The 25688-nt window shown below is 41.7% G+C and overlaps 1 protein-coding gene across 4 annotated transcripts in view; it reads left to right on the top strand.

Moving 5' to 3' along the window:
- The window catches only part of LOC106573610 (potassium/sodium hyperpolarization-activated cyclic nucleotide-gated channel 2), a 136039-nt gene that overhangs the window by 25964 nt on the left and 84387 nt on the right, over nucleotides 1-25688 (top strand). For all 4 annotated transcript variants that reach the window (XM_014148809.2, XM_014148807.2, XM_014148808.2 and 1 more), the window contains one exon: nucleotides 16847-17270. In XM_014148809.2, the coding sequence (XP_014004284.1) occupies nucleotides 16866-17270 (405 nt within the window). In that variant the 5' untranslated portion in view covers nucleotides 16847-16865. The remainder of the gene's footprint in view (nucleotides 1-16846; nucleotides 17271-25688) is intronic.

Below are 25688 nucleotides of genomic sequence, written 5' to 3'. Positions count from 1 at the left end.
CGTTGATGTTCAGGAAATCGTTTCCCTCCAATAACCGGCATTCAAGTCAGCACCACAAATTAAATAATTAAAATTAGAAAACATTGGTAAAATATTATATTGTCATTTAAAGAATTATAGATTTACATCTCTTGAACGCAATCAACTTGCCAGATTTAAAAATAACCTTACTGGGAAATCACACTTTGCAATAATCTGAGCACTGCGCCCAGAAAAATACGCGTTGCGATACAGACTAGCCGCCATGTTGGGGAGATCTAAAATCGAAAATACTGTGTAAATAATCCATTACCTTTGATTCTCTTCATCAGATGTCACTTCCAGGTATCACAGGTCCATAACGAATGTAGTTTTGTTCAAAAAAGCTCATCATTTATGTCCAAAAATCTCCGTCTTGTTAGCACATGATGTAAGCCCGCCGGACTTCACTTCATGAACGAGGGGAAAAAATATATTTACGTTCGTTCAAACATGTCAAACGTTGTATAGCATAAATCATTAGGGCCTTTTTTAACCAGAACATGAATAATATTCAAGGTGGACGAATGCATTCTCTTTTATAACGTATTGGAACGAGGGTACCCAACATGAACTCGCGCGCCAGGTGTCTAATGGGCCATCATCGTTCCATGGCTCTTGTTCGGTCAGATCTCCCTCCAGAAGACTCAAAACACTTTGTAAAGGCTGGTGACATCTAGTGGAAGCAACAGGAAGTGCCAAAATATTCCTCAGCCCCTGTGTTTTTCAATGGCATAGGTTTAAAGGTAATACAACACATCAGGTATCCACTTCCTGTCAGAATCTGTCTCAGGGTTTTGCCTGCCAAATGAGTTCTGTTATACTCACAGACACCATTCAAACAGTTTTAGAAACTTTAGGGTGTTTTCTATCCATATATAATAAGTATATGCATATTCTAGTTACTGGGTAGGATTAGTAACCAGATTAAATCGGGTACATTTTTTTATCCAGCCGTGCAAATACTGCCCCCTAGCCCTAACAGGTTAATTTCTGAAACTGCATATCCAGTCGCATTTATACCATCTGGATGTTTTCATAAAGAATCATCCACAAACATGGTAATTTCTCCGTCTGGCAGAGACAAGTCCGTCAGATCGGATCTAAATAATACCACCTTCTCAGTTGCTTCAATACAATTGTGTGGTTCCCCATCACTTTCGATGGGCAACAAAGTTGCTGGATTTAGGGTAGTGCATCTCTCGATTGTAACGTTCAATTGTGCTAACAGAATAGCTATACACAACAAATATCTCACTAAAAAAATATAAAACATTTTTAATCATAATAATAATAAAAACGGCATGGGTTACTCTTAAAATCAACAATCGGTATAGTACTAACATGGCTTAACTTTGTACCGCCATAGAGGCTGCAATTGCTGCTTTCAAACAGACAGGCATGGCTTTAGCCACAGTGTCTAATTTACCTGAATAATAGGCCACCGGTCTCGCATTTCCCCCGTGATTAGCATATGTATGTATACATATATGTTGTATAGATATGTGTATATATACATATATATGTATGCACATATATGTTTTATCTGTACAAATGAAATCTCTCCATCGTGAGTCCACTGTATTTTATCTAACAATAACATGGGTTAATCATAAATCAGTCCCATCAATAATTTAATATATGTTGCATAGTGTGGGATCCATTATCTACAGTAATTTGCCATCCCTAAGAATTTCATCACGTTTCTTTTCATAATTAATTTTAACGCTTGTAAAAATCACTGTTTTCCTATCTCCATCTATTTCCCTGCCCTGTTGGCTTAACATATGTCCTAAATATTTAACCTAAGTATACCATAATTAAAACTTATTCTTGCTACTTTATAATCTTATTCAACTAAACCATTTTTTTTTTATAATATCAATTTTACAGCCTTGTTGTGTTAAATTTCACACAAAAATATAATCTACATACAACAACAGCTAACTACCTAAGGGAGAACAAAACTTGGCTAGGTTACTAAACATTACTTAAGCAAAAATAGTGGGACTTTCAAAATAACCTTATAACAATCTCTTATAAACCCACCTTTGCCCCAAAAATATAAATCCAAACCACCCCTAACTATCTGGGTGAACTAAAATTATCAATCACAGAGAAATATCTACTATCTAATTTTACCAAATTTAGGAGAGTACTAGAATCAGGGACGCAAGAAACTCTTAAAATAATAATTATATCTACTCCTTATAAGTCCAGCACCATTCTCCATCCCACTAAGGGTGGAGCCTTTCGGACTAAAAACATGGACAAGTTACAAAAATCATCTTCTCAAATAATAACATCATTATCCATGATTTAATTAAACATAGGTATCATCCCTAACAGTTACAGGTAAAACTCCTTTAATAAATCCCACATCTGCCACTCCTTTTAACCATAACATCTCCGGTATCCCTGTGTCTAGCTTGAAACTTTCGGTCAGTGATTCCATATCCCTCCTGAACCCTTTTACTCCAGTTTTTGGATGGACTATTCCTTCCACTGCTAGACTTTCTGGGCTCAGGGGAATGGGGGAGTCTAACCTTTTTCTGTCTCATCTCCATATCTCTGTCTCTCTCTCTCTCTCTCATTGTCTCTCTGCTCTCGCTCTCTCTCTGCTCTCGCTATCTCTCTTGCTCTCTCTGCTCTTGCTCTCTCTCTTGTTCTCTCTGTCTCTCTCTATCTTGCTCTCTCTCTCTCTCTCTCTCTCTCTCTCTCTCTATCTTGCTCTCTCTCTGCTCTCTCTCTTTCTTGTTCTCTCTGTCTCTCTCTATCTTGCTCTCTCTCTCTCTGCTCTTTTCCTGGTTTCAGATAAGCACTCCCTGGCTGTTTCTAACCCTTCTGCCTGTTGTTTTTCTACCTTATCCCCGAAGATCTTATGCATCTGTTTAATCATGGATTCGAGTTTGTCAACGTCTAGACGTCCTACAAAACCATACTTCTTCCTCCATTTCGGACCATAATATACATTCCTCTTATCCTTAGACTCCATATATCTCTCGTACCCGGTTAATCCTGGGACCTCCTTTGAGGTTTTACCGCCCATTATGAACAGTATGTTACTATCTCACGTTGACGGGTTTTACCTCTCCTTGTGTACTCCATATACCTCTAGTATTAAATGTCCCTTACAAATTGACTATTTTGTAGATACTTTTGTAATGAAACTTTCTCCACTAAGCCAAATAATTTTGCAAGTACAATTCACTTTTACCTCTCCTTGTGACCTCTTGACAGTTCGGTACTGTCTCAGCACAAAGTAGTTTAATTTTGGTAATGGCCTTAACTTCTAGTCAACAGCCAGTGGAATCGCGTGGCGCGAAATACAAATACCTCAAAAATGCTAGAACTTCAATTTCTCAAACATATGACTATTTTACACCATTTTAAAGACAAGACTCTCGTTAACCTGTTGGGGATAGGGGGCAGTATTTGCACGGCCGGATTAAAAACGTACCCGATTTAACCTGGTTACTACTCCTGCCCAGTAACTAGAATATGCATATAACTGTTTGATTTGGATAGAAAACACCCTAAAGTTTCTAAAACTGTTTGGATGGTGTCTGTGAGTATAACAGAACTCATTTGGCAGGCCAAAACCTGAGAAGATTCCAAACAGGAAGCGCTCTCTCTGACTATTTCTTGGCCTTCTTGATCATCTCTAACCAAAACAGGGGATCTCTGGCATAACGTGACATTTTCTAACGCTCCCATAGGCTCTCAGAAGGCGCCAGAACGATGAATGGTGGCTTTGCAGGCCCTGGCTGAAAAACATTAGCGCATTTGGATAGTGGTCGATCTGAGGACAATGAGACTGGAGGCGCGTGCACGAGCCGACACCATGTTTACTTTTTCTCTCTTTGAACGAAAACAACGACTCCCAGTCGGAATATTATCGCTTTTTTACGAGAAAAATCGCATAAAAATAGATGTTAAACAGCGTTTGACATGCTTCGAAGTACGGTAATGGAATATTTTGAAATTTTTGGTCACGAAACGCGTCGGGCGCATCACCCTTCTTTACCCTTCGGATAGTGTCTTGAACGCACGAACAAAATGCTGCTATTTGGATATAACTATGGATTATTTGGAACCAAACCAACATTTGTTATTGAAGTAGAAGTCCTGGGAGTGCTTTCTGACGAAGAACAGCAAAGGTAATCAAACTTTTCTAATAGTAAATCGGAGTTTGGTGAGTACCACACTTGGTGGGTGTCAAAATAGCTAGCCTGTGATGGCCGGGCTATCTACTCAGAATATTGCAAAATGTGCTTTCACCGAAAAGCTATTTTAAAATCGGACATAGCGAGTGCATAAAGGAGTTCTGTATCTATAATTCTTAAAATAATTGTTATGTTTTTTGTGAACGTTTATCGTGAGTAATTTATTAAATTCACCGGAAGTGTTCGGTGGGAATACTAGTCACATGCTAGTCACATGCTAATGTAAAAGCTGTTTTTTGATATAAATATGAACTTGATTGAACAAAACATGCATGTATAGTATAACATAATGTCCTAGGATTGTCATCTGATAAAGATCATCAAAGGTTAGTGCTGCATTTAGCTGTGGTTTGGGTTTATGTGACATTATATGCTAGCTTGAAAAATGGGTGTCTGATTATTTCTGGCTGGGTACTCTGCTGACATAATCTAATGTTTTGCTTTCGTTGTAAAGCCTTTTTGAAATCGGACAGTGTGGTTAGATTAACGAGAGTCTTATCTTTAAAATGGTGTAAAATAGTCATATGTTTGAGAAATTGAAGTAATAGCATTTCTAAGGTATTTGAATAACGCGCCACGGGATTCCACTGGCTGTTACGTAGGTGGGATGAAATCGTCCCACTGGCCCTAGAGAAGTTAATCCTTGTCATATGAAGAGAAATAATGAAGAGAAATTATAGATAAAACGTATCGGTGCTCAATGGCAATTGGACATAAACATTACACAACAAGTTGGAAATCACAAATTCAACAATGAGTGGTTTGGAAGGAATGAGAAGCTAACTGCAAGCATTGCGAAGCAATCGCTAGCCTGCTATTCAGTGAAGTGGCTGTGTGGGCCCAACTTTGGGTTTAAGGGTCTCTTTTCCAAACTTAAAATGATAAAGATTCAACATTGGCCATGCTGTCAATTCAGCATGATTTCTGCCACGCTCTAAACAACTGTTAACTCGGAACTGGGAAACCTGACTTCAGTGAGTACACTGCCAAAAATAATTACACAGCCATTTTCAAAACAAGCATATATGTCACAAAAACCAAAACCACAGCTAAATGCAGCACTAACCTTTGATGATCTTCATCAGATGACACTCCTATGACATTATGTTATACAATCAAGTTCATATCTATATCAAAAACCAGCTTTTTACATTAGCATGTGATGTTCAGAACTAGCATACCCACCGAAAACTTCCTGTGAATTTACTAAATTACTCATGATAAACGTTCACAAAATACATAACAATTATTTTAAGAATTAATGATACAGAACTCCTCTATGCACTCGATATGTCCGATTTTAAAATAGCTTTTCGGTGAAAGCACATTTTGCAATATTCTAAGTACATAGCCCAGCCATCACGGGCTAGCTATTTAGACACCTGGCAAGTTTAGCCTTCACCAAAATCAGATTTACTATTACAAAAGTTTGATTACCTTTTGTTGTCTTCGTCAGAATGCACTCCCAGGACTGCTACTTCAATAACAAATGTTGGTTTGGTCCAAAATAATCCATCGTTATATCCGAATAGCGGCGTTTTGTTCGTGCGTTCCAGAAACTATCCGAAATGGTAAATCAGGGTCGCGCGCATGGCGCAATTCGTGACAAAAAAATTCTAAATATTCCATTCCCCGACCGGGAATCTCCTTTTCGGTAAACAGAGGAAAAATCACAAAGACGGGGGCGGCCAGTGCACGCGCCTAAGCCCACAGTCCCTTGATCGGCCACTTGAGAAAGGCGATAATGTGTTTCAGCCTGGGGCTGGAATGACGACATTCAGGTTTTTCCCGGGCTCTGAGAGCCTATTGGAGCCGTGGAAAGTGTCACGTTACCGCAGAGATCCTTTGTAATGTAATGAGATGTCAAAGAAAGACAATAAATGGTCAGACAGGCCACTTCCTGTAAAGGAATCTCTCAGGTTTTGACCTGCCATTTGAGTTCTGTTATACTCACAGACACCATTCAAACAGTTTTAGAAACTTTGGAGTGTTTTCTATCCAAAGCTAATAATTATATGCATATTCTAGTTTCTGGGCAGGAGTAATAATCAAATTAAATCGGGTACGTTTTTTATCCAGCCGTGAAAATACTGCCCCCTAGCCATAACAGGTTAAATGTATTTGGCTCAGGTGTATGTAAACTTCCGACTTCAACTCTAAGTATTCAGACCCTTTGCTATGAGACTCAAAGTTGAGCTCAGGTGCATTCTGTTTCCATTGATCATCTTTGTGATGTTTCTTCAACTTAAGGTCCCACAGCTGACAGTGCATGTCAGAGCAAAAACCAAGCCATGGGGTCAAAGGAATTGTCCGTAGAGCTCCGAGAAAGGATTGTGTTGAGGCACAGATCTGGGAAAGGGTGCAAAAGTTTTGCAGCATTGAAGGTCCCCAAGATTACAATGGCCTCCATCATTATTAAATGGAAGAAGTTTGGAACCACCAAGACTTTTCCTAGAGCTGGCCCGCCTGGCCAAACTGAACAATCAGGGGAGAAGAGCCTTGGTCAGGGGGGTGACCAAGAACCCGATGGTCACTCTGACAGAGCATCTAGAGTTCCTCTGTGGAGATGGGAGAACCTTCCAGAAGGACAACCATCTCTGCAGCACTCCACCAATCAGGCCTTTGTGGTAGAGTGCCCAGATGGAAGCCCCTCCTCAGGAAAAGGCACATGAAAGCCTGCTGGGAGTTTGCCAAAAGGCATCTAAACGCTCTCAGAACATGAAAACAAGATTCCCTGGTCTGATGAAACCAAGATTGAACTGTTTGGCCTGAATGGCAATTGTCATGTCTGGAGGAAACCTGGCACCATCCATATGGTAAAGCATGTTGGTGGCAGCATCATACTGCGGGGATATTTTTCAGCGGCAGGGACTGGGAGACTAGTCATAATCAAGGCAAAGATGAACGGAGCAAAGTACAGAGAGATCCTTGATGAAAACCTGCTCCAGAGCGCTCAGGACCTCAGACGTGGGCGACTGTTCACCTTCCAACAGGACAACGACCCTAAGCACACAGCCAAGACAACGCAGGAGTGGCTTCAGAACAAGTCTCTGAATGTCCTTGAGTGGCCCAGCCAGAGCCCGGACTTGAACTCGATCGAACATCTCTGGAGAGACCTGAAAATCGCTGTGCAGCAACGCTCCCCATCCAACCTGACAATGCTTGCGAGGATCTGCAGAGAAGAATGGGAGAAAATTCCCAAATACAGGTGTGCCAAGCTTGTAGTGTCATACTCAAAAGACTCGATGCTGTAATCACTGACAAAGTTGCTTCAACAAAGTACTGAGTAAAGGGTCTGAATACTTAGGTAAATGTGTTATTCCATTTTTATTTTTTAAAATACATTTGCAAAAATGTCTTTATGCATGAAAACATCGGATGGACGGATGGCAGAGCCAAAGATAGTACAGCCAAAAATATTTTTTTCTAACGCAGATAGTCATTGGTGGCAGAGACATGGATGTTTAATGTATGCGGAAGCAGAGCGAGGAGAGCCAGATAGACGGATTCCTTAGTGATTTGTATTTTCCACGGTTATTGTTGCAAACACAATTATTTTGGATGTAGCAGTAGGGCTAGCTAGCTAACTAATGTCGATAGCCAGATTAGCATCTGCATTCAAATTATTTAAATAATATTTTTAACACTTGACCTCAGAACGCAATTAGCTCCACTTGTATAGTATAAACTATGATATTGTATTTGGTAGGCATGTGTTCCGCACACTATCAAAATTTGTTTAGTTTTTATTTCCAAAGACTATGAGTGGGGCTTTTCTATTGCTAATTCGTAGGCTACTGATTCAATATTTATTTCAAAAGGCACACACTAATTATACAGTTCTTAAATGTGATACTTAGAGTATTCATTATTATGCATAGCTTATTGAAGGCAATTAGCTATAATAGCATGATTTGTTGAAGAGCTAAGAAAGTGTAAATTCATTGGTCTGGCTAGGTTCACCAAGTGTACAGTTGAGGACGCAGCTATTCCAGGAATTTCTAAGAAAGCGAAGCCACCTGGCTTCATAACTCATGAAGCCGATGCAGTAAAAGACACTAATCTGATCGTGTCAATTAATTTAATGTCTGTATCGGCAAGTATCCCCACGAATGACATGTTAACAAAGACATAAACAATTGACACAGTGATGAACTTGTGATCATTGCAAAATGTGTTGTTTACTCAGGAATTCGTCAGCTAATGTTGTTAGCATACTAGCTAGTGGTTAGTGGCTAGCTAGCTAGCTAAAGGGCTGCTCGCTCACTAGCTGTTGTGACAGTAGACTTTTCGTTTTTAGCCTGTATTACATGTCGACAGTTAAAAGACATTAACCTGCTAGTTATGTTATTTACTAATTATGAATTTCATGTCCAAATGTTGCTTCATATGTAAGTGCTATTTTGGAGTTTGTAGCTATATGAACTAATCATTTCTGCTAGCTAACTACCATAGTAACTGAAGTGGTTTATCTTTATGAATAGCTAGCCCAATAATATCTGGGGACTGCAGCAACTACAAGCCGTGCCCACTACACGCTGTGCCCACTGCCATTGTGGGTACTTGTAACAGTACGACACCCATTAGCATTACATCGTTACAGGCCGCGCCCACCAGCATTAGCTAGCAAGGTTATACATATATCTGCTGGAGCCAGACCCTATTGAACCCAACTCTCGCACCGCACAACTTGGTGGGCGGTGTGTGTAGTCGATCGTCACTACACTCTGCGCCCTACAAGCCATGCCCCCCAGTCTGCGGTCCACAGATAGACCCTACTCAGCTTGCCTAGTTATCTGTTTTCCATTTGTCTATGTAGCCAGTTGGCTCTTTGCTATACTAAATGTGTTATTGTTTTCTAACAAATGTCTCCAATTCATGAATGTTGGGGCAGTTACCCACTCAGTTAGGGTAGCATGTACTTTTCTAATAGTAGGGTATGAGAGAACTTTACAGTGATCACAACTGTAGTTACCATGTTGATAATTTTGCATTTGTCTAGCTACTGTTACCGACTTTAAAGTAGACCCACAACTTTTGTTTAGTCTGGACAATATTGCAAAACATGTTGATGCTTTCAGTATCACTGAAGGTGTTGACTCATACTGCTTTTTCTATTCCTTTGCATGGGTGAACGGGATGGATGCCACACACTAATAACTCAAGCTGAACTGGAAGAGGTGGCTGCAGCTATGGTCCATGTTGTATCTACAACTGTCTCCATACTGACAGGACAATACATACACTGCTTTGAAGGACCCTGCCCAACCCAAATGCTTCAAGTGGCACAATTACGTCAGAGGCTTGAACAAACACTTATAGCCGAACGCATTGCTAATACCATCCCAAAAACATTGCCATTCCCATGCTGTTTCATTCTGTGTATCTCAAATAAATGTCTGTGTGTGATACGTTGTGGTATTTTTTTCCCTGTGTTGACAGTTGCAGTGGTCAAAATAACAAGCATTACAAATGTATTTATACATTTTCTTTCTTTGATTTTGGTCTTGGTGCCAGTTCCCACATCTTAAGTTGTGTACTCTGTAGGGTTTTCTGTCTATATAATATTACTTGTTAATGAAATTAACTCATACGCTGTAAAATATAAAGTACCAGGTTTGGACACACCTACTCATTCCAGAGTTTTTATTTGGGATGGTGTGGGTGTGCTTTGCTGGTGACGCTGTCAGTGATTTATTTAGAATTCAAGACACATTTAACCAGCATGCTACCGCAGCATTCTGCAGCAATATGCCATCCCATCTGGTTTGTGCTTAGTGGGACTATCATGTGTTTTTCAACAGGACAATGACCCAACACACGTCCAGGCTGTGTAAGGGCTATTTGACGAAGAAGGAGAGTGATGGAGTGCTGCATCAGATGACCTGGCCTCCACAATCATCCGACATCAACCCAATTTAGATGTTTTGGGATGAGTTGGACCGCAGAGTGATGGAATAGCAGCCAACAAGTACTCAGCTGGTTGAGAGAATGCCGAGCGTGTGCAAAGCTGTCATCAAGGCAAAGGGTGGCTACTTTAAAGAATTTAAAATATAACATATTTTGATTTGTTGAAAAATGTTTTGGTTTCTACAGTATTCCATATGTGTTATTTCATAGTTTTGATGTCTTCACTATTATTCTGCAATGTAGAAAATAGTAAAAATAAAGAAAAACCCTTGAATGAGTAGGTGTGTCTAAACTTTTGACTGTTACTGTATATACAGTGAGCTCCAAAAGCTCCAAAAGTATTGAGACAGTGGCACATTTTTTATGTTTTTTTTAGCCTCTGTACTCCAGCACTTTGGATTTGAAAGTGCAGACTGGCAGCTTTAATTTGAGGGTATTTTCATCCATATCGGGTGAACCGTTTAAAAATTACAGAACTTTTTGTACATAGTTCCCCCATTTTAGGGGACCAATTCATTTATATGTGTATTAAAGTAGTCAAAAGTTTAGTATTTTGTCCCATATTCCTAGCATGCAATGATTACATCAAGGTTGTGACTCTACAAACGTGTTGGAGGCATTTGCTGTTTGTTTTGGTTTTGTTTCAGATTATTTTGTGCCTAATAGAAATTAATGGTAAATAATGTATTGTGTCATTTTGGAATCACTTTTATTGTAGATATGTTTCCAAACATTTCTATATGGATTCTGGATGTAACTCAATATTAGGAAGGTGTTCTTAATGTTTTGTACACTCAGTGTATATCACCTCACCTGCTTTGTCCTTATCCCTCACTATTCTCATCCCATTTTCACAGATCCCAAACAGGGGTGGATTGGGACATGAATCCGGCCCTGGCATTTTATCCACACCAACCCACATCACTGCATGTGCCCCCCCCCCACGGCGGGCCATCAGCCATACACACACACCCCATACCCACACATACACCCTGACCCTACACACCCTACTTAGACACTGGCAAGAGTGCTGATGCATAACATTACATGTTGATATGTTATATGATCAAAACACATTTTTCTGTCGAACACATAGGGGGAGAGGAGGGTAGCTTGCTCATCAAAGCAGAAGGCCCCAGCGTGGGCACAGGCACAGGAGCAGACATTTTCATTACAGTAATCATGAGGATAATGCACTTTACTGTTTGACCCATGATTGTAGCCGCCCAAAATATATGATGTTTTGAGTGAGGTGACAATGTAGAATGTGTTCTATCTATGTTTATAGGCACACTTTCCGTATTTTTTTTACAATCCATGACCATAGCTGTTTAACCTGTTTGGGCTAGGGGGCAGTATTGAGAATTTTGGAAAAAATATGTGCCCATTTTTAACTGCCTCCTACACCAACTCAGAAGCTAGAATATGCATATTATTGTTCAGGTTTGGATAGAAAACACCCTAAAGTTTCTAAAACTGTTTGAATGGTGTCTGTGAGTATAACAGAACTCCTATGGCAGGCAAAAACCTGACAAGGTTTCATGCAGGAAGTGGCCTGTCTGACAAGGAGTCGTGCGTCTTGCATCTGTTTATTGAAGAGTAAGGATCTTAGCTGTAACGTGACAATTCCCAGGGCTCCAATAGGCTCTCAGAACCCGGGAAAAACCTGAACGATGACGAGGCAGCCTCTGGCTGAAACAGATTATCGCCTTATCCAAGTGGCCGATCAGAGGACCATTGAATGAGGCGCGTGCACGATTCGCCCCCGTGGAGAAATTTCATTCGGCTGTTTAGCTTATTGCAGATTCCCGGTCGGAATATTATCGCTTTTCTACGAGATAAATGGCATAAAAATTGGTTTTAAACAGCGATTGACATGCTTCGAAGTACGGTAATGGAATATTTAGACATTTTTTGTCACGCCATGCGCCATGCACGCGACCGTTATTTACCATTCGTATAGTGTCTAGAACGCACTAACAAAACAGAGGATATTTGGATATAACGATGGATTATTTGGGACCAAACCTACATTTGTTATTGAAGTAGAAGTCCTGGGAGTGCATTCTGACGAAGAACAGGAAAGGTAAGAACATTTTTCTTATAGGAAATAGGATTTTGGTGAAGGCTAATCTTGCCGGGTGTCTAAATAGCTAGCCGTGATGGCTGGGCTATGTACTTAGAATATTGCAAAATGTGCTTCATCCGAAAAGCTATTTTAAAATTGGACATATCGAGTGCATAGAGGAGTAATGTATCTATAATTCTTAAAATAATTGTTATGCTTTTTGTGAACGTTTATCGTGAGTAATTTAGCAAACTGTTAGTAAATTCCCCGGAAGTTTGCGGGGGGTATGCTTTTTCTGAACGTCACATGCTAATGTAAAAAGCTGTTTTTTGATATAAATATGAACTTGATTGAACAGACATGCATGTATTGTATAACATAATGTCCTAGGTGTGTCATCTGATGAAGATCATCAAAGGTTAGTGCTGCATTTAGCTGTGGTTTGGGTTTTTGTGACATTATATGCTAGCTTGAAAAATGGGTGTCTGATTATTTCTGGCTGGGCACTCTCCTGACATAATCTAATGTTTTGCTTTCGTTGTAAAGCCTTTTTGAAATCGGACAGTGTGGTTAGATTAAGGAGAGTCTTGTCTTTAAATAGCTGTAAAATAGTCATATGTTTGAGAAATTGAAGTAATAGTATTTCAAACGATTCAAAAATCGCGCCACTGAATTCAGGTGGCTGTTACGTAGGTGGGACAAATTCGTCCCGCCTTGCCCATAGAGGTTAACTGATGACAGAATCGGAGCTGGTCTCTTTTCTAATGCCGTGTTTTACGTTTAATGTGAGTTTGCTTGACCTCAGTTTAGCCTATCAGCAAACCCAACAAGCTCTCACATCAGAATTAAACGTTCATCCATGTTTCTCGTACAGAAAATGTTGAAGTTGTTCCAAACATCACATTTTGAAGTGTTTAAAGTTACATTTAGGCATTAACTCTGAATTCTTAAGGTTAGGCATTAAATCTGAATGTTTAAGTTAAGGATTAAGGTTTGGGATAGGTTTAAAATAAAAATCGGAAAAACAACTTTCTATTGCTGGATTCAGACGTGGATGGACCTCGAATACTGACTTGCATCATGGGTGACCTGGCTGAGAAAACCGGGCTGGCCCATCTTGATAGGGGGGCAGGCCGGCCATTTCCCATTGATCAGCCAAAGGCTCATTATAGATTTGATTAACAGAGAAATTGCACTCAAAAATGTTGTCTTTAAAATAGGCCCATGTCACCCTTTTCATTGTTTTATTTTTATATAAAAAAATATATTTTTGTGAGTGTCAATTTCGACCAGTCTACCCCCAAAAATGTTTTGTCTAGCCCATCTGGCATTTGACAGAATTGCCAGAAGGCCCGTCTGCCCCTGCTCCCAAATCAGATGCTTCTGTCTAAGACAGCCTCTCCCTCCTATGGTGACAGCTATTTTTAAGCCAACTGATAATCAGTGCCATTCTAAGAAGCTCCAGGATTTTTTATTTAGTCGATTCCAGATCTTGATGTGCCAAGAAAGAGTTAAGATATTATCTCTTCTAGTGGTTTTTATTAAGGTGAAGGATGAATTATGCTATTAAACAGCGCACCCTCCACTCTTTCCCTCTTTCCTAATCATGAACTCATCTTTTAGAGAAATAAAAATTACCCAAAGGGACTTACAATGACCCATAAGACTTCTTAGTGATGTAAATGTAAAGCATTACTGTTATGTCATGTTTGTAAGGTAGCGTACAGTTTTCAGGCTAGGTTCACATAGGGAGTAATATTTAGGATACGTTCTCATGAGGTCATTGTTGAGAAAATGGGGAGAAACAATGGTTTTACTCTAATATTACAGGCAGCTTTGATGAAACTGCTTTAAAACTATGTGTTGACATGTCAGTGGTGAGTTTGACTTTCTAGTAAACTTGACAGAGACACTTTCTTAATAGGGCACAACTTTATAGCCAAAGGAGATTACTCCGAACTGTGACTACTGCGAACATTGGGCTCCTGTGTTGTGACCTCTGAAAAGTCTTGATTGCAAATGTGATAGTCATGGTTTTGTAGAATGTGCACATTTGACAGTTAGCCTATAGCCATATGTTTGAGTTTCATTGCGGCCTGTTATGAAGTTATTAATTTTCCATTGACAGACAAAACTGTCAACATGACATAGCATACTGACACATAGTCTACTGTGCACCTGGTCTGGTGTTTAGACGGTGGCTCTCCCATATGGTCAAGCAATTTGGAAACTTTTCTGCAAAATGTATGGCATTTTTGTTACGTAGCCTACTGCAGCAACTTCCCGTTAGAATTATGATAGGCCTACATCTCATCACTCACACAGTCGAGTCATCAATGTTAGATTCCAATCTGGCAGGATCAGTCAGTCAAGACATTACTCAGCACCACACACCTATCAGTTACGCTCTTCCCAAGCATTAGACTCCCGAGACAGCAATATTGATATCCACTGATATTATTCTAGGTGCAATATTCAATATGTTTTTTCAGTTTTGCTCTTCAATATTAATCCATCGTTTACCTCACACATGTTACTGTCAAATGTAATATTCCGTATTCCATACAGGCCTACTTGCCATTTAAAGTGTGACTATCTCAGGCTATAACTTAGCAGTCACAATAATTAAAATATGCTGATACTATCCTGTTTACACTTACACTATATATACAAAAGTATGTGGACTCCCTTGCTGACAGGTATATAAAATTGTGCAAACAGCCATGCAATCTCCATTGACAAACATTGTCAGCAGAACGGCCTTACTGAAGGGCTCAGTGACTTTCAACGTGGCACCGTCATAGGATGCAACCTTTCCAACAAGTCAGTTTGTCAAATTTCTGCCCTACTAAAGCTGCCCTGGTCAACTGTAAGTGCTGTTATTGTGAAGGGGAAGTCTAGGAGCAACAATGGCTCAGCCATGAAGTGGTAGGCCACACAGGCTCACAGAACGGGACCGCCAAGTGCTGAAGCACGTAGCGCCATAAAATCGTCTGTCCTCGGGTTGCCACACCCGCTCCCGAGTTCCAAACTGCCTTTGGAAGCAACGTCAGCACAATAACTGTTCGTCGGGACCTTCATGAAATGGGCTTCCATGGTCGAGCAGCCGCACAAAAGCCTAAGATGTATTTTACATTTTTTAAATGTTTTAATTAACCTTTATTTAACTAGGCAAGTCAGTTAAGAACAAATTCTTATTTACAATGACGGTGTACACCAGCCAAACCCGGACGACGCTGGGCCAATTTTACGCGGCCCTATGGGACTCCCAATCACGGCCTGTTGTGATACAGCCTGGATCACCATGTGCAATGCGAAGCATCGGCTGGAGTGGTGTAAAGCTCACCACCATTGGACTCTGGAGCTGTGGAAACGTCTTCTCTGGAGGGATGAATCACACTTCACCATCTGGCAGTCCAACGGACAAATCTGCATTTGGCGGATGCCAGGAGAACGCTGCCTGCCCGAATGCATAGTGACAACTGTAAAGTTTGGTGGAGGAAGTGGTGGTCTGGGGCTGTTTTTCATGGTTTCGGGTAGGCCCCTTAGTTCCAGTGAAGGGAAATCTTAATGCTACAGCATACAATGGCATTCTACACAATTCTGTACTTCAAAATTTGTGGCAATAGCCTTCCCTTTCCTGTTTTAGCATGAAAATGCCCCCATGCACAAAGCGAGGTCCGTACAGAAATGGTTTGTCGAGATCGGTGTGGAAGAACTTTACTGGCCTGTACAGAGCCCTGACCTCAACCCCATCAAACACCTTTGGGATGAATTGGAAGGCAGACTGCGAGCCAGGCCTAATTGCCCAACATCAGTGCTCGACCTCACTAATGCTCTTGTGGCTGAATGGAGCCAAGTCCCCATCTTGTGGAAAGCCTTCCCAGAAGAGTGGAGGCTGTTATAGCAGCAAAGGGGGAACCAACTCCATATTAATGCCCGTGATTTTGGAATGAGATGTTTGATGAGCAGTTGTCCAAATACTCTTGGTCATTTAGTATATGTCACCCTTTGTTCTTGTAGCAAGGATTTAGAATCAATTCACCATCCAGCGCTACTCTCATGAGACTCTCTCTCTTCTCGGCTCCCCTAGTTACAGTAAGCAGAGTGGGTACTTGTCCGATGGATAAAGCAACATCAGCATCTTTACTGACGTGATATGCACAGCAAACAGCAACAGAGAACATTTGCTCATAATGAAAACAGTGATACAACAGTTTCCACTTGCACTCAAACTCATGATATACCCCAGTGACTTACTGTACTTTTACTGTACTGTTATTACAATGAGTAATAGCCCATCAATTTGTACACTTTTGAATGCACGATTGAATTGTCAATTGATCTACATCATCATCCCTACAATAGAAGCCAACAGATGACTTTGATATGAATTCAATTAATATATTTGTGTGATTTTTTTTGTTTTGTTGTGATAACCAGTTGAGAGGGGGAAGGTGAATATTTTGTATAAGCTTCCATCTCCCCTGATTCAACAGTTGATGAAGAATGCCATTGTGGAAGTCAACTGTTTATACCTGAACCTTGAAGTTCAGGTTTCTTGAGTTCCTCCACCTTAACTGTCTCTCTGTCCCCTAACCTGCTTCTCCACTCTGCTCTCTAGGTTCTACTGGGATTTCACCATGCTGATGTTCATGGTGGGCAACCTCATCATCATCCCCGTGGGGATCACCTTCTTCAAGGACGAGACCACCGCACCCTGGATCATCTTCAACGTGGTCTCTGACACCTTCTTCCTCATGGACCTGGTCCTCAACTTCCGCACAGGCATCGTTTTAGAGGACAATACTGAGATCATCCTGGACCCCAAGAAGATCAAGAGGACATACCTGAAGACCTGGTTTTTGGTGGACTTTATCTCCTCCATCCCTGTGGATTATATCTTCTTGATCGTGGAGAAGGGGATCGACTCTGAGGTGTATAAAACAGCCAGAGCCCTGAGGATCGTGCGCTTTACCAAGATCCTCAGTCTGCTGAGGCTGCTCAGGCTGTCCAGGCTAATTCGCTATGTCCACCAATGGGAAGAGGTAAGCTGGGCTCTAGAATTTACTTTGTCCAATAGCAGGAGGAGATGGGATTTGCAATAATTTTCTATAATTTACACAGGCCAATAGACGTGTGGTTTGTTATTAAGCAACAAAAACGTTGTGTGCGCAAATTCAGGGCAAAACAACTATGAATTCAAAATAATTATTGACAACATGTAACATGCACAAGCATCATTTTCGTGACGTTGTCAGGCAACCCGTCTATGAGAGGCTACACACTATGGGTCAAGTACTTACATTGACCAATGGAAAGAGGGGGTAGGATGGACAAGGCATAGGCCAGAATCCCTTTTATAATACAATTTCAAGGCAGCAGTAGCAAGAATAAAACACAAGTGAGTCAGATTGAACATCATCAACCCATCCTATTTCTGGGAAGTGTTTTTCCAGTAATAGGCTAGTCTCACTATCACAGGCCTTCAACACTGTTGTCTCTGTATCTGAAGTGATGTATATCAGCAGGATGCTGAGATTCACAGCTTTGCTTTCTCAGCGGTCAGCATCACAGCATTGGGCCATGGAGCGCAGCCAGTCACATATAGCGACAACATGAAAGACAGTAGTTCATGTTCAAAGGAAAATAACATGAAAACAGCATACCCACAACAAAGACGGTTTTGAATGAATTCCTGTGATCAGCAGCTGTCCAGACAAGCAGTATGGCTTATTAATCACACAGTCTCGCTGTCTTCATGTATATTTCCTGTCTTAGATCAAAACCAAACATCCCATTTGATCAGCATGTGTGTTTATTGACTGTCTTGAATCTGAGGTGTGAATGTTAATGAGATGTGATTAAGTGTACTGCCTAATACATCACAGAGGAACTTCTAATGGTGTGTCTTCATAGACAAACAGCTCTAATACACATCTTTGACAGGAATAAGTAAAGTTTCCATTCTACACTGGATAATCTATTTATATTAAGGATACAGTGTATTTGAAAACTATTCAGACCCCTTCCCTTTTTCCACATTTTGTTACGTGACAGCCTTATTCTAAAATTGCTTAAATCATTTTTTATCCTCATTAATCTACACACAATACCTCAATAATGACAAAGCGAAAATATTTTTTAAGAAATGTATATATACTGCTCAAAAAAAATAAAGGGAACACTTAAACAACACGTCCTAGATCTGAATGAAATAAATAATCTTATTAAATACTTTTTTCTTTACATAGTTGAATGTGCTGACAACAAAATCACACAAAAATAATCAATGGAAATCCAATTTATCAACCCATGGAGGTCTGGATTTGGAGTCACACTCAAAATTAAAGTGGAAAACCACACCACAGGCTGATCCAACTTTGATGTAATGTCCTTAAAACAAGTCAAAATGTGGCTCAGTAGTGTGTGTGGCCTCCACGTGCCTGAATGACCTCCCTACAACGCCTGGGCATGCTCCTGATGAGGTGGTGGATGGTCTCCTGAGGGATCTCCTCCCAGACCTGGACTAAAGCATCTGCCAACTCCTGGACAGTCTATGGTGCAACGTGGCGTTTATGGTTGGAGCGAGACATGATGTCCCAGATGTGCTCAATTGGATTCAGGTCTGAGGAACGGGCGGGCCAGTCCATAGCATCAATGCCTTCCTCTTGCAGGAACTGCTGACACACTCCAGCCACGAGGTCTAGCATTGTCTTGCATTAGGAGGAACCCAGGGCCAAACGCACCAGCATATGGTCTCATAAGGGGTCTGAGGATCTCATCTCGGTACTTAATGGCAGTCAGGCTACCTCTGGCGAGCACATGGAGGGCTGTGCGGCCCCCCAAAGAAATGCCACCCCACACCATGACTGACCCACCGCCAAACCGGTCATGCTGGAGGATGTTGCAGGCAGCAGAACGTTCTCCACGGCGTCTCCAGACTCTGTCTCGTCTGTCACATGTGCTCAGTGTGAACCTGCTTTCATCTGTAAAGAGCACAGGGCGCCAGTGGCGAATTTGCCAATCTTGGTGTTCTCTGGCAAATGCCAAACGTCCTGCACGGTGTTGGGCTGTAAGCACAACACCCACCTGTGGACATCGGGCCCTCATACCACCCTCATGGATTGTGTTTCTGACCGTTTGAGCAGACACATGCACATTTGTGGCCTGCTGGAGGTCATTTTGCCGGGCTCTGGCAGTGCTTCTCCTGCTCCTCCTTGCACAAAGGCGGAGGTAGCGGTCCTGCTGCTGGGTTGTTGCCCTCCTACGGCCTCCTCCACGTCTCCTGATGTACTGGCCTGTCTCCTGGTAGCGCCTCCATGCTCTGGACACTACGGTGACAGACACAGCAAACCTTCTTGCCACAGCTCGCATTGATGTGCCATCCTGGATGAGCTGCACTACCTGAGCCACTTGTGTGGGTTGTAGACTCTGTCTTATGCTACCACTAGAGTGAAAGCACCGCCAGCATTCAAAAGTGACCAAAACATCAGCCAGGAAGCATAGGAACTGAGAAGTGGTCTGTGGTCCCCACCTGCAGAACCACTCCTTTATTGGGGGTGTCTTGCTAATTGCCTATAATTTCCACCTGTTGTCTATTCCATTTGCACAACAGCATGTAAAATGTATTGTCAATCAGTGTTGCTTCCTAAGTGGACAGTTTGATTTCACAGAAGTGTGATTGACTTGGAGTTACATTGTGTTGTTTAAGTGTTCCCTTTATTTTTTTGAGCAGTGTATATAAAAAACCACTTAAATACCTTATTTACATAAGTATAAGTCAGACCCTTTGCTATGAGACTCGAAATTGAGCTCAGGTGCATCCTGTTTCCATTGATCATCCTTGAGATGTTTCTACAACTGGATTGGAGTACACCCGTGGTAAATTCAATTGATTGTACATGATTTGGAAAGGCACAAACATGTCTATATAAGGTCCCACAGTTGACAGTGCATTTTAGAGCATAAAACCAAGCCATGAGGTTAAAGGAATTGTCCATAGAGCTCCGAGACAGGATTGTGTTGAGGCACAGATCTGGGGAAGTGTACCAAAAAATGTCTGCAGCATTGAAGGTCCCCAAGAACACAGTGGCCTCCATCATTCTTAAATGGAAGAAGTTTGGAACCACCAAGACTCTTCCTAGAGCCAGCCGGCCGGCCAAACTAAACAATCGGGGGAGAAGGGTCTTGGTCAGGGAGGTAACCAAGAACCCGATGGTCCCTCTGACAGAGCTCCAGAGTTCCTCTGTGGAGATGGGAGAGACATCCAGAAGGACAACCATCTCTGCAGCACCCCACCAATTATGCCTTTATGGAGTGGCCAGACGGAAGCCATTCCTCAGTAAAAGGCACATGACAGCCCTCTTGAAGTTTGCCAAAAGGCACCTAAAGGACTCTCAGACCATGAGAAACAAGATTCTCTGTTCTGATTGAACCAAGACTAAACTCTTTGGCCTGAACGCCAAGCATCACGTCTGGGGGAAACCTGGCACCAACACTACGGTGAAACATGGTGGTGGCAGCATCATGCTGTGGGGATGTTTTTCAGCGGCAGGGACTGGGAGACTAGTCAGGATCGAGGGAAAGATGAACGGAGCAAAGTACAGAGAGATCCTTGATGAAAACCTGCTCCAGAGCGCTCAGGACCTCAGACTGGGGTGAAGGTTCACCTTCCAACAGGACAACAGCAGTGCTTCTTCTCTGATTGATTTAGAGATTCAAGGGGCTATCATCGTTAAACAATATATAAGTGATTTTATTTAACCTTTATTTAATTGGCAAGACAGTTAAGAACAAATTCTTATTTACAATGACGTCCTACCAAAAGGCAAAAGGCCTCCGACGGGGCGGGAGCATGGATCATTTTGTATTTTTATTAAATAAAAATATAGGACAAAACACACATCACGACAAGAGAGACAATTCAACACTACATAAAGAAAAACCTAAGACAACAACATAGCATGGAAGCAACACATGACAACAACATGGTAGCAACACAACATGGCAGCAGCACAACATGGTAGCAGCACAAAACAGGGTACAAACATTATTGGGCACAGACAACAGCACAAAGGGCAAGAAGGTACAGTGAGAGAAAAAAGTATTTGATCCCCTGCTGATTTTGTACGTTTGCCCACTGACAAAGAAATGATCAGTCTATAATTTTAATGGTAGGTTTATTTGAACAGTGAGAGACAGAATAACAACAACAAAAATCCAGAAAAACGCATGTCAAAAATGTTATAAATTGATTTGCATTTTAATGAGGGAAATAAGTATTTGACCCCCTCTCAATCAAAAAGATTTCTGGCTCCCAGGTGTCTTTTATACAGGTAACGAGCTGAGATTAGGAGCACACTCTTAAAGGGAGTGCTCCTAATCTCAGTTTGTTACCTGTATAAAAGACACCTGTCCACAGAAGCAATCAATCAATCAGATTCCAAACTCTCCACCATGGCCAAGACCAAAGAGCTCTCCAAGGATGTCAGGGACAAGATTGTAGACCTACACAAGGGTGGAATGGGCTACAAGATCATCGCCAAGCAGCTTGGTGAGAAGGGGACAACAGTTGGTGCGATTATTCGCAAATGGAAGAAACACAAAAGAACTGTCAATCTCCCTCGGCCTGGGGCTCCATGCAAGATCTCACCTCGTGGAGTTGCAATGATCATGAGAACGGTGAGGAATCAGCCCAGAACTACACGGGAGGATCTTGTCAATGATCTCAAGGCAGCTGGGACCATAGTCACCAAGAAAACAATTGGTAACACACTACGCCATGAAGAACTGAAATCCTGCAGCGCCCGCAAGGTTCCCCTGCTCAAGAAAGCACATATACATGCCCGTCTGAAGTTTGCCAATGAACATCTGAACGATTCAGAGGACAACTGGGTGAAAGTTTTGTGGTCAGATGAGACCAAAATGGAGCTCTTTGGCATCAACTCAACTCGCCGTGTTTGGAGGAGGAGGAATGCTGCCTATGACCCCAAGAACACCATCCCCACCGTCAAACATGGATGTGGAAACATTATGCTCTGGGGGTGTTTTTCCGCTAAGGGGACAGGACAACTTCACAGCATCAAAGGGACGATGGACGGGGCCATGTACCGTCAAATCTTGGGTGAGAACCTCCTTCCCTCAGCCAGGGCATTGAAAATGGGTCGTGGATGGGTATTCAAGCATGACAATGACCCAAAACACACAGGCAAGTTAACAAAGGAGTGGCTCAAGAAGAAGCACATTAACCTCTTGACGGTCGCCTAGGATAGGGGGCGCTACAGCGCTTTTTGAAAAGAATTCGTGCCCATTATAAACGGCCTACTACTCAAACTCAGAAGCTAGGATATGCATATAATTAATACTTGTGGATAGAAAACACCCTAAAGTTTCTAAAACTGTTTGAATGGTGTCTGTGAGTATAACAGAACTCATATGGCAGTCAAAACCCCGAGACAGATCGAAACAGGAAGTGGAATTCTGAATTGTGGACTCAACTTCATCTCGTTGCCTATAAATCACATCGTGAGCAATGGTTCATTGAGCACTTCCTATTGCTTCCACTAGATGTCCCCAGTCTTTACAAAGTGATTTGAGTCTCCTACTGTGAAAACTGACTGAATGACACGCTGTGGAACGTGGTCACATGAGGAGGGCCATCACCATTATGATGCCGGCGCCCCTGGCTACCCTCCCCTTTCGAAACGTTTATAAAGACAATGCAATCGTCCCCCTTGAATCTTATTGGAGCTCTGGTTGAAAAAGGCCCTAAAGATTTATGTTATACAACGTTTGACATGTTTGAACGAACCTAAATAAGAAAAAAATGCATTTTGTTGAAAGAGTAGCCCCGCGCACGTCGGAACTTTTGGTGCAGCCTTCAGAACGCGCTAACAAGAACAAGCTATTGGAACATAAAGGATTAACTTTTTCAAACGAAAATACATTTGTTGTGGACCTGGGATTCCTGGAAGTGCCTAAGGATGAAGATAATCAAAGGTAAGGGATTATTGACAATAGTATACAAGACTAGATTTGATATGCGATTGTTCCAAGATGGCGCTGACCTGTATTGCTAGCCTATTGTTCTGAGTATCGCATCCCCTTTTATCGCAAAGTGTGATTACCCAGTAAAGTTATTTTTAAATCTGGCATTTCAGGTGCTTTCAAGAGATATTCATCTATAAATCTTAGAATGACAATATTACATTTTAAAAATGTTTTCGAATAGTAATTTAGTAAATTGTAGTGCTGTTTCACCGGATGCATTTGAGGGAAAATAGTTAGTCAACGTTACGCGCCGATGTAAAATGCTGTTTTTATATATAAATATGAACTTTATCGAACAAAAGAATGCACGTATTGTGTAACATGATGTCCTAGGTGTGTCATCTGATGAAGATTGTCAAAGGTTAGTGCTGCATTTAGCTGTTTTTGGTTATTTATGATGCATGTGGTTGGTCGGAAAATGGCTATGTGGCTACTTTTACGATATACTCCTCTAACATAATCTAATGTTTTGCTTTTGCTGTAAAGCCTTTTTGAAATCGAACAACGTGGTTCGATTCAGGAGAGGTGTATCTACAAAACGATATCATTTGAAAAAAATATAAAAAATAAATAAATTAAATTGTGTTATGCTAATGGCGATAGGATTTTTCGCTGGATGTGAGCCCGACCAGGGGTTAAGGTCCTGGAGTGGCCTAGCCAGTCTCCAGACCTTAATCCAATAGAAAATCTATGGAGGGAGCTGAAGGTTCGAGTTGCCAAGAGTCAGCCTCGAAACCTTAATGACTTGGAGAAGATCTGCAAAGAGGAGTGGGACAAAATCCCTCCTGAGATGTGTGCAAACCTGGTGGCCAACTACAAGAAACGTCTGACCTCTGTGATTGCCCACAAGGGTTTTGCCACCAAGTACTAAGTCATGTTTTGCAGAGGGGTCAAATACTTATTTCCATCATTAAAATGCTAATCATTTTATAACATTTTTGACATGCGGTTTTCTGGATTTTTTGTTGTTGTTATTCTGTCTCTCACTGTTCAAATAAACCTACCATTAAAATTATAGACTGATCATTTCTTTGTCAGTGGGCAAACGTACAAAATCAGCAGGGGATCAAATAATTTTTTCCCTCACTGTAGAGACAACAATACATCACGCAAAGCAGCCACAACTGTCAGCAAGAATGTCCATGATTGAGTCTTTTAATGAAGAGATTGAGATTAAACTGTCCAGTTTGAATGTTTGTTGCAGCTCGTTCCAGTTGCTAGCTGCAGCGAACTGAAAAGATGAGCGACCCAAGGATGTTTGTGCTTTGGGGACCTTTAACAGAATGTGACCGGTAGAATGGGTGTTGTTTGTGAAGGATGACGGCTGCAGTAGATATCTCAGATGGGGGAGTGAGGCCTATGAGGGTTTTATAAATAAGCATCAACCAGTTGGTCTTGCGACGGGTGTACAGAGATGACCAGTTTACAGAGGAGTATAGAGTGCAGTGATGTGTCTTATATGGAGCATTGGCGGTAAATCTGATGGCAAAATGGTAAAGAACATCTAGCCGCTCGAGAGCACCCTTACCTGCCGATCTATACATTTTGTCTCCGTAATCTAGCATGGGTAGGATGGTCATCTGAATCTGGGTTAGTTTGTCAGCTGGGGTAAAAGAGGAGAGATAGAGGAAACCAAGTCTAGATGTAACTTTTGCCTGCAGATTTTATATGTGCTGAGAGAAGGACAGTGTACCGTCTTGCCATACTCCCAAGTACTTGTATGAGGTGACTACCTCAAGCTCAAAACCCTCAGAGGTAGTAATCACACCTGTGGGGAGAGTGGCATTCTTCTTACCAAACCACATGACCTTAGCCTAGTGGTTAGAGCATTGGGCCACTAACCGAAAGGTTATCTGTCAATCTGTCATTCTGCCCCTGAGCAAGGCACTGTTCCCCGGGTGCCGAAGACATGGATGTCAATTAAGGCAGCCACCCTCACCTCTCTGATTCAGAGGGCTTGGGTTAAATGCGGAAGAGAAATTTCAGTTGAAGGCATTTAGTTGTACAACTGACTAGGTATCTCCCTTTCCTTTGTTTTGGAGGTGTTCAGAACAAGGTTAAGGGCTTAAGCTTAGCTTTGTTGTAGAGCATTTCACACAAAATCCGGAGAGGGGCCAGCTAAGTATAAGACTGTATCATCTGCATATAAATGGATGCGAGAGCTTCCTACTGCCTGAGCTATGTTGTTGATGTAAATTGAGAAGAGCGTGGGGCCTAGGATCGAGCCTTGGGGTACACCCATTGGTGACAGGCAGTGGCTGAGACAGCAGATGTTTTGACTTTATACACTGCACTCTTTGAGAGAGGTAGTTAGCAAACCAGGACAAAGAGCCCGCAGAGAAAATAATACTCCTTAGCTGGCCCACAAGAATGGAATGGTCTACTGTATCTAAAGCTTTGGCCAATTCAATAAA

Source organism: Salmo salar, chromosome ssa16, assembly GCF_905237065.1.
Source record: "Salmo salar chromosome ssa16, Ssal_v3.1, whole genome shotgun sequence".
Classification (NCBI taxonomy): Eukaryota; Metazoa; Chordata; class Actinopteri; order Salmoniformes; family Salmonidae; genus Salmo; species Salmo salar.
The sequence above is the reverse complement of the archived record's forward strand: the minus strand, read 5'-3'. Positions and strand labels throughout refer to the sequence as shown.